General features: G+C 54.1%; 2 protein-coding genes across 2 annotated transcripts; both read left to right on the top strand.

The window, feature by feature from the left end:
- Positions 1–1,631: 1,631 nt before the first annotated feature.
- On the top strand, positions 1,632–4,503 carry VDBG_01350 (uracil permease; the record flags this gene model as incomplete). Its single annotated transcript, XM_003009621.1, has 9 exons — positions 1,632–1,748; positions 1,803–1,886; positions 2,436–2,446; positions 2,931–3,156; positions 3,276–3,353; positions 3,410–3,592; positions 3,650–3,732; positions 3,793–3,841; positions 3,899–4,503. The coding sequence occupies 9 exons, from the start codon at positions 1,632–1,634 to the stop codon at positions 4,427–4,429; spliced, it is 1,362 nt and encodes a 453-aa protein (XP_003009667.1).
- Positions 4,504–7,548: 3,045 nt separating this feature from the next.
- VDBG_01349 (MAS1 protein) lies at positions 7,549–8,289 on the top strand (the record flags this gene model as incomplete). The annotated part of the gene is made up of 1 exon (XM_003009620.1): positions 7,549–8,289. The coding sequence occupies one exon, from the start codon at positions 7,549–7,551 to the stop codon at positions 8,287–8,289; it is 741 nt and encodes a 246-aa protein (XP_003009666.1).
- Positions 8,290–9,318: the final 1,029 nt, after the last annotated feature.

The following is a 9,318-nucleotide window of genomic DNA, read 5'->3' as shown; positions in this document are numbered from 1 at the left end:
CTGCTAGCGTGCTCTCGGTGAAATTCACGATGGGCCCTTGATGAGGCTAGAACCTGAAGCATCAACGAGCTCGAAGCGATGGAAGCAGTGCCGCGGCTGGCCAGGGGCCGAGGAAGGCGCGATGTTGCTGTTGCGGCTTCTTCCCAACCATGATGCGCCAGTCAGGGGCCTTCGAGAACATAGTCTAGATTGGGATTGACACTGGAGATGTGATGCATTGGTTTGAGGCCTTCCCAGTCCGCGACATCGGGCTTCCTTCGCGGACTTTCCCACCCCCGCAGCCGCGGATGGCCTTCCTCCCCAATTGAGATACTGTATTGGCGAAACAGCTGGGGGCGGGGGAGCTCCGAACGTGGTGCAGACTGGTGAAGTGCCGGTGCTGTCAAGGGTCCAAGCTAAGCCCTCAGCTGGGACTCCGTTATCTGCACGCAGCCAACTCTTGAGGAATCCCTACTACGGTTAAAGGGAGAGGAGTGGACACAAGACAAGCCTTCTTCTGGGGTAAAGTGGTACGAGTCCTTTGTGGACGGCGAGGAACCCTCGACCCAACCGTGATCGAGAGCCCGACAAGTCTCATTTGTGGGTTGTCCATGGTACACTGCAGGGGGGTTGATCCCTTGGACCTATGCGACGGCAGCATCATTGGCTGAGCGTCAACATAATCTGTACCATGTCGTCAGACGTATCGCTGAGTTTGACTCGATGAGATCGAGTAATGGGTAGCCCGCTGGCGGGGTCACTTTGGAACGATAAGCTGCGTGTGCCCGCCCAATGAAGCCCCGCGCAAGAACCCGCCCATCTGGCCGGGGACGAGAACGGCGATAAGATGCCGATGGTTGAAGCCAATGGCGCTGCCCCCGAAGCTTGAGTCTGCTAGCTCCCTTCAGCCGTGGTAGTCTGCATTCTCTATGCTGGCGTGGCGCACAGCGGGCTTGCCGATGTGCGGCCATGCATTATCGTCGCGTGGCATGTGGTGTCAAATGGTCTCGCCGCCGGCGCGTTCTGGCCTGCTCTGGCTGGAGGGGAGCAACAGGAACAGCACATGTAGGCTTTGGGATCTCGACCTCAACGCGTGCGACAGGGATCACTGGAGAGACCTGGAGCCGTGTGGGGGCCCGATATCAGTTGGTCCACCAGAGCTATCCCCCATGACGAGCTAGATAGGCAATGATTGCTGGGAAGCGGCCGATTGCCCATCAAACCTTGGATTCTGCGCTATGTAGCATGTGAGCTTTGCTACCGATATATATATATATCCATCTCTGTGTATCTACGGTACCTGTCTCACTTCCAACCTGCCCTACCGCACCCGACGGGATCTGTTCCTTGCCACTCAACGTCGAAAGTATTTCGACCAGCCAGCACCGACGACTCTCCCACCAAACGTTGGAGAACCTCCTACGGATCTTACTGTCCGGCCGGTTCTTGGACTGGGCATTCCGTCATAGCTCTGACATACAACGTCGAAGCTCCACCGCGACTACCATCATACCACAATTGTCAGCGCGGCAATTTTTCTGCCCAGCGAAGACATTCAAGAATTGCAGAGCTCTTCAATCAATCTGGCCAAGCATTTACTGTTTGTTCTTGAGTTGGCTTGTTTCGCGAAGAAATCGAACCCAGAGGCCAAAATGGAGGCCACCAGCCCACAAGTCAGGGAGCGCGTGCACGGGTCAAAGACGAAGCACTGGGCCAACAAACTGGCCGTAGACCAGACTGAAGAGGGACTGTCTAACACCCAGCTCATGGTGAGGACGCGCGATCTTGCTGTGCCCTCGCAGAAAGGTACTGATCGACCCTAGCTCATCAACCATGATCTGAAGCCTGTCGAGAAAGCTCGCAGAGTTTGGGGAACATGGAACTTTGTGGCCTTTTGGGTCGCTGACGTAAGTGCTCTACTTTTCATGAAGTCTTGTTGCCCCTGCACTGGTCTACGGTGCAGCACCCCGCTGGACTCCGATGGCTCTCATCAACCCCTGAGACTCTCTACAGCTCTTATAATCTTTTTTGAAGGTTGTTTCGACCTTAGGAGTCATTGGCCCATCAGTTCCACTTTTCAGCACTCATCACACTCATGCCAACGTCTAAAACACGCCTAACACTGCCCAGTCGTTCAATATCAACAGCTGGATGATCGGATCTTCAATGGTAGTCTCCGGGCTTTCCTGGTGGCAAGCTTGGATTTGTGTATGGCTTGGGTACCTCATAGCTGGTATCTTTGTGGTCCTCATCGGCCGCATAGGTGCGGTTTATCATATCGGATTCCCCGTGGTTGCTCGAAGCTCCTTTGGAATTTGGGGAGCACTTTGGGTGAGTAAATCATCTGACAAACCAGTGACCGGGCAAATTTGGCTACTCCTTGCATCTGACCAAATTTTCCCCGTACTTTTGATCTGATTTGCTGATTTGCTTTGTTTTAAGATCATATTCAACAGAACTGCCATGGGTAAGTCATGAGGATCAAGGAACGTGGATTTGCGTGGCAGCTCCACTATCCTGCTTCACACTAGTGAAACATAGCTGACTCGTTATTGTCTTAGCATGCGTATGGGTAGGCAAAAATCCCCTCCCTCGCGCTCGTTCATCGCGCATAAGTTCGAAATATGTAGCTGACCTGCAGTAGTATGGTGTTCAGTCCTGGATCGGAGGCCGATGCATCTACGTAATGATAAGAGCGATTTGGAAAAGCTGGGTAAGAGACCAAGACCAATTATTGAATGCAAAACTGTGAATGCAATAGGAAACTGATCGCAGCAGGATCGTGAACGAATTCCGAGCAACGCGTTCACAGACACCACAACAGCAGATTTCGTCTCCTTTTTCCTCTTCTGGTTGATCTCACTACCTGTAAGCTGAGAGCCTTCGTTCATGCCGTGTTCCTGAGTACTTGCCACTTGTGCTCGTTAAGGCTAGGCACAGTCTAATATCAGTGCTGACTGTTATAAGTTCCTATACGTCCCGGTGCACAAACTGCGCCATCTTTTCACTGTCAAGTCCTATGTCGTCCCTGTAGCAGGCTTTGCCTTTATGGGGTGGACTATTGCAAAGGCTGGTAACACGGGAGCCATGATTCGACAGCCCGCCCAAGCCAAGGGCAGTGAATGGTCCTGGGCATTTGTTTCCGGAGTCATGTCTTCAATCGCCAACTTCGCAACAGTGAGTCATTGGGATTTCAATCTTCAGAGCCTCTGAGCTCATATTAAAACCTAAACATTTCATGGGCTGCAAGCTATTCAGCTCGCGGAAGATCTTGAGTTAACCAGTATACACTCTAGCTCATTGTCAACGATCCTGATTTTACACGCTTTGCTATCAAACCCAGAGATGCACTTTGGTCGCAGCTGTGCACAATCGTGAGTCCCTCACATTCTAATCATCTTCCGAGATATGCATACTAAGAGCTCGGAAGCCAATCGGATTTGCCGTCACGTCATTGATCGGCATCCTGGTCAGTTCGGCGTCGGCTGCCCTCTATGGCGCCCCCATCTGGGATCCACTCGAGGTTCTTGAGAGATTCATCGATGGAGGCAACTCTGGCGAGAGATTTGGAGTCTTCGTTCTTGGCCTGGCATTCGCGTTGGCCCAACTCGGCGTGAGTACCCTCGCCAACATGCCTCAAACAAACTGCCACTGACAAGCTGTTGAATAGACGAACATTGCAGCCAATAGTATTTCTGCTGGCACCGATATGACTGCGCTGCTTCCCAGGTATATCAACATTCGCCGAGGAAGGTAAATAGCATCTGCACGTCAGCTATTTCGTAGCAAGCGATTGTTAACAAAGCATCTCAGCTACGTATGTGCCGCGATCGGCCTCGCGATGTGCCCATGGAAGCTACTGGTATGTTCCAACTAAGATGATCAATGACCAGAATGCTGATTACTGCTGCCTCTTCAGTCAAGCTCGAACCAGTTCACGACCTACCTCTCAGCTTACAGCGTCTTCCTCAGTTCGATCGCTGGCGTCATGTGCTCAGACTACTACGCCGTGCGCCGCGGATACCTGCAAGTTCAAGACTTGTTCAGTGGTCGCAAGGACAGTCCGTATTACTACACCTTCGGCGTCCACTGGCGGGCATATGCGGCATACATCGCCGGCATTTTGATCAATGTGGTTGGCTTTGCCGGTGCAATTGGCGCGACTGTCCCCATTGGAGCATCCTATCTTTACAGGGTGAACTTCTTTGGAGGGTTCATCATATCATTCTCCATGTACTGGGCGCTGTGCCACTTCTTCCCCATCCCTGCCACAAGCAAAACATGGATGGAGGTTGGAGGCGACGACCTGGACGAGGTTCGTGTGGCCTACGATGCCGACAGCTATAGCGACAAAGGGGTCGATGCTGGACATCGGCCGTATGATGAGGAAGTGGCCGTGCAGGGAAAGCCACAGATGAATGATAAGAAACTTGCGGGAGAGTCTATCTAGGGGGATTACGGGGGGAGCAACTGCGACTAGAGAGGCGTCATATATGGCGAATGTTGAGCGTCGACGTTAGGTCATTATACGTACAATTTATGGGGACACAGCATTGGATCTTGATTGCTGTTAGGTGTCATTCTGTTCACCTCGGTTGACAATGAGTCGGTTCGTTGAATTGCTGTCATTATGTGGGCTAGCCCATATATGTGACGTTGTTCACCTGCACGTTCCGTGCAGCACAGCCCGAACCGCTATCCCACTATCACACAGACGTGATGCACATTGCACGAAGCCAAGGCATCCTTACAAGCTACATCAACTCTATGACAGAGAGCCTCAGTAATAGGTGCAGATCAGAGTTAAGTTGCCGTTTCTGGGTTGATGGTGTACCTTATCAATGATGATAAGAATGTCCATGAAAACGAGGACCTCTGCATGACACAGGAGATGAGTTGAAATAAAAATCATGATTCCCGATATGGTGATACTGTATACACAATGAAGATATGCTTGACATGTTGGGGCTGCTGCTTTGGAATTGCCACGATGTAATGACTGTCAAAATCTCTGAACGGGCTATCTCGTACGATATACGGCAGCGTGGAGTCATAACTTCTTCATCTGAATGTAGTGACTCCTCAAACATCACATGATGCCGTACTCGACTTCCGTAATGCCATCTGGGCAGCAAGGCGCCTTCCTCCCGAGAGCCGCTCACCACATCCTATTCGCGGAACAGACTCGATTAGGAGACGAGGCGAGATAGAGGCCTGGAGAAAAGCACGAGAAGTGCATCATCCGACGTTCGAGGCGAGATCAATCTGCCGTCTGAATCAACGCCAAGAGAGAGAGAGACCTTGCCGGCGGTCAGTATTCCTGGGCGCCGAGAGGCATGAAAGGGTGCTCGCGTTCGCTTTTCTCGGGACTCTGCATGTAACACTTGCGATGGGCAGCCGTTGCTCCGAGAGGGTATACACTGAAATTTCTGGACGATTTGCTTGAAGACGAGCTTGGCGTGCCATTCTCGAGGAAGTTGGGATGGGCAAAGACGCACACGTCAAAAGGGGACGAGGCAGTCTGTGGATCGAGGAGGGCTCCGGGCTGGAACGAGCTAGACCAGTTGGTGGGTGTGCAGAGAGACGTGCAAATTCGTATCGTCGTCGAGGGATGAGAGAACGGATGAATTCCAGACGAAGCAACTGTTTGAGGCGACCTCAAAAGCAAAACCTGACGTTCAGGTGGGTGGATAGCGAGCCTGAAGTGGAAAAGGGGGCATCTGGATAAGGTTAGGTGGAGGAGCACAGAGCGCGCCGGAGCGAGAAGCAACAGCCCGTTCAGGAGCAACAGGGGCAGGGCACCCACCTGCGGATCCGATCTTAGCGACCAGGGGGATTACCTAACCCCGGTACCTTACCTAGAACCACCAGCAGCCCCCTTGTGGATTCACCATGATCCGCGTGCAGCGACAGGGTTAGCAGCCACTGCGGTGCTCTGGGTAAACGGGAAGGGGCTGTCTACGGGGTGCACTTGCCTCAGCCTACAGGCCCTGGACGTTCTGATTGGAACTCCCTCGACCCAACCTACATCGCGAGATACGACAATTCGTCGGGTTGACAAAGATGAACAAGCCTTGACAGAATCTACGCCACTCGTGTACAGAGCGAGCGATGCCTTCGGCACCAATGGCAGCTAGACGACGCGACTCGGCTATCTGATCCCGTGTCTGGCTTGACGGCGATGACTTGGCTGCTTCGTGCCATCCGACGCCATTCTCGAGGCGCGAGGGCCATCGACGAACATACAACGCAGCTTGTTGCGCTGCAGATCCATGCTCAACGTCATCAGCCCCGGCACGGCGGTCTATTGTCGCCATATCCTGGCGTCCCTTGCTTTGTTGATGGGGCGAGCGGAGAGCCGCGAGCTTTGACTCCCAGCCTGGCCATCGTTTCAGAAGGCCCAATGATGCCGCTGTGCATTCCTATGACCGACAGATGACCGGCGGCTCCAGAGCATCGAAAAGCTCGTCCGGCATCGATGGCGATGACGCTGCCAACCGCAACCCTGCTGTCTGGCCTAGAGTATGAACTGTCCCCAGTCATGCTCAATATTCGGCTAGGAACCTAACCACAAAACGACCATATTACAACTTGACCATGTTTGGATGTTTACATCGCTCTTCTTTCGAAGTCAAGAGGATGAGCCATTACCGCGGCAAGCCCCCGGATTTGCAGCACATCCGTAAGATCTACGAAACTGCACATCGCTCTGCTGGAGCCTTGCAACCGGGGCTGCCTCAAAACGTCGCGCACTGGTCCAATCGCGACCTCGAGTTCCTTGACAACCCCTACCCGGGGGCCAAGCCCCATCGTGAAACCAACCCGGAAGCGCACAGGCGAACTTCATGCAGCATCAAAGACCCCTGCCGACGCCGACATCACCGCCAGAACTACACCCGCTGTAGTCAGCCCTTCCCGGTCAACCTATGTGTATCCCTCTCCACATGGAGAATGCGATTCGTAGATCCTCCTTGAGGCTCAGCCCTCTCTCCGACAAGACCTCAACCTTGCCACGACACACAACACCTGTCTGTGGGCGAGCGAAGCTGACGGTGGCCTGTCACTCAATGATACGAAGCTAGGGGGGTTGGAGCTTAGACAGGATTTCCCGGTCGGGAACAAACGGCATGCCTCACGGACCTCACCTCAGGCCTCGTCGTGGAGCGCGCGCGCTGCTCAGGAGCACAGAAGCACAGAAGCAACAAGGAACAGACGGCAAGCGCACAACCCCTGGAAAGATCTGATTCCGAGATGCAAACCGCAACACCAAGTTGCACCTACCATCTCATGTCTTTGCTCAAGCCTATGGGATTTGTCAAGTCTGGTGCCAGGCCCTTGATGCAACCTCATCCAAGTTGTATAAAGAATCTTGCCCCGAGCCTCCCTCAACACTCTTCTCTCTCCTCTCCATCCTCAAGCACGATAATCAAGCAGTCTTCCCTACACTATTCCTTGTATTTTCCATTCTTCGCCCTGGTGGCCTTTTGAGAGCATTCACTTTGCTGTACCATTTCCACTCTTCTGTCCTCCCTCCATCTTCTAGTTCGAAGCCCTCTACATACTTTCACAATGCGTTCCCAGACTTTCCTCATCGCCGCTCTGGCCGTCACTGCCAACGCCCACGGCATGGTCAAGTCCATCGAGGGAGCCAACGGTGTCAGCATGCCTGGCCTGTCTGTTGCGGACGGCACGCCCCGTGACTGCTCATCCAACGGCTGCGGCTCTCAGGCCGATACGGCCATCATCAGGGACCGCGAGATCAGCTCCGGCGAGGTTGGCCCTCTTGGCCGTACTCAGGGCAATGGCCCCATCAAGGCCGAGACCATGATTGCCAACTTCATGGGTGGCGGTACCGCCCCCAAGAACAACGGCGCGGCCTCTTCTGTCGGCCAGGAAGACAACATCCCCCAGAACCAGCAGGGTGCACGTGGTGGCAGGAACAACAACAACAAGCGCGCGAAGAACTGGGTCAGCCGTCAGCTGGGCGGTCTCTTCGGTGGCGGTGGTAACGCCGTTGATGGCCCCCCCGAGACCATGGTCGCTGCCTCTGCCGGCCAGGGTGCCTCCAGCGGTCTTCCTACGGCGTCCGACAAGCGGTGCTGTCACCATGACCTTCCGCCAGATCAACCAGGACGGTGCTGGTCCGCTGACGGCCCGATATTGACGGCACCTCTGGCGGCACTGACGCCGCCGCTTTCCAGTCTGCCGAGGTTAGCACTGACGTTCCCGGCCTGCCCTTTGGCAACCAGGGCCTGTCTCTGGCCACCAACTCTGAGTTCCCCCTCGTGGTTCAGATGCCCGCTGGCATGACCTGCGATGCCTCCGTCGGCGGCGCCGACAACGTCTGCGTCGTCCGTGTTCGCAACGGTGCCGCTGCTGGTCCCTTTGGTGGCTCTGCTGCCTTCACACAGTCTGCCGCCGGCCGCAAGCGTGCCATTGCCTACCGCCTTAAGAAGCGTATGGAGTTCCGAGCTTAAGCGCCTTCTTCACCATTGACAAATCACGGAGGGTTCCCGGTTTAGACCAACCTTCCAATGAAGGTCTCGAAAGGACATTGCGGCATACATGAGGCGTCAGAGACGCTCAACTGTTGCCACGTGAGGGGTTGTTGGGATCGGATCTGGGTCTTCATCTAGGGAGACAGGCTATTCATTGTGGATTATAGTACACTTTTTTTTTTGGTAGACGGGACAGGATTCCATAGGCTAATTGACGCCACCTTGCATTTTTTACTTACCACCCTGTACACTGTAGTGAATCTTGTGTTGATTCAGGCTCTGGAAACATTCGGTCGTCAGGACGCGGCGGTCGCCAGCCTCGTTGCGATTTGCTCGTCAAATGGCGGCTGGCCAAACAAAACGAACGCCAGGGGGCTCCATCTCAGGAGCCTCGAGACTGTGCGCTAGAAGCAGGTGGAGTCGCACGCCCAGTCTGAGACGGGGCGCGTGTCGAAGAACAGCAGAAAACAAAACACCACGCCGCACGAGGCGTACAGGGCGCACGGCCTCTATTGGTTTTTCCCGGTCCCAAGGGCGATGCGGTGTAGTCGACCTGTAGAAGATAGAGGCGAGGTAGACATGCCGGTCGAGAAAGCTGCCGCGCCATGACCGCAGGATTCCTTTCATCGATGGTCTTGTGAGCGACGAGGTCTTTTGTGGTGGAGCATCAACGAGGGACACGCAGGAATGGCACCAGAACAATCAACACTACTAAAATGCATCGTCCTGTGGGAAATAATAGAAACGCCAGACTACCATGCCACCCGAGACAGCACTCCAACCGAAAAAGAAAAAGTCAAGCACCAAAAAAAACAACAGAAAAAACACCGCAGCACCTGCC

Source organism: Verticillium alfalfae, genomic scaffold (assembly GCF_000150825.1).
Source record: "Verticillium alfalfae VaMs.102 supercont1.1 genomic scaffold, whole genome shotgun sequence".
Taxonomy (NCBI): Eukaryota; Fungi; Ascomycota; class Sordariomycetes; order Glomerellales; family Plectosphaerellaceae; genus Verticillium; species Verticillium alfalfae.
The sequence above is the reverse complement of the archived record's forward strand: the minus strand, read 5'-3'. Positions and strand labels throughout refer to the sequence as shown.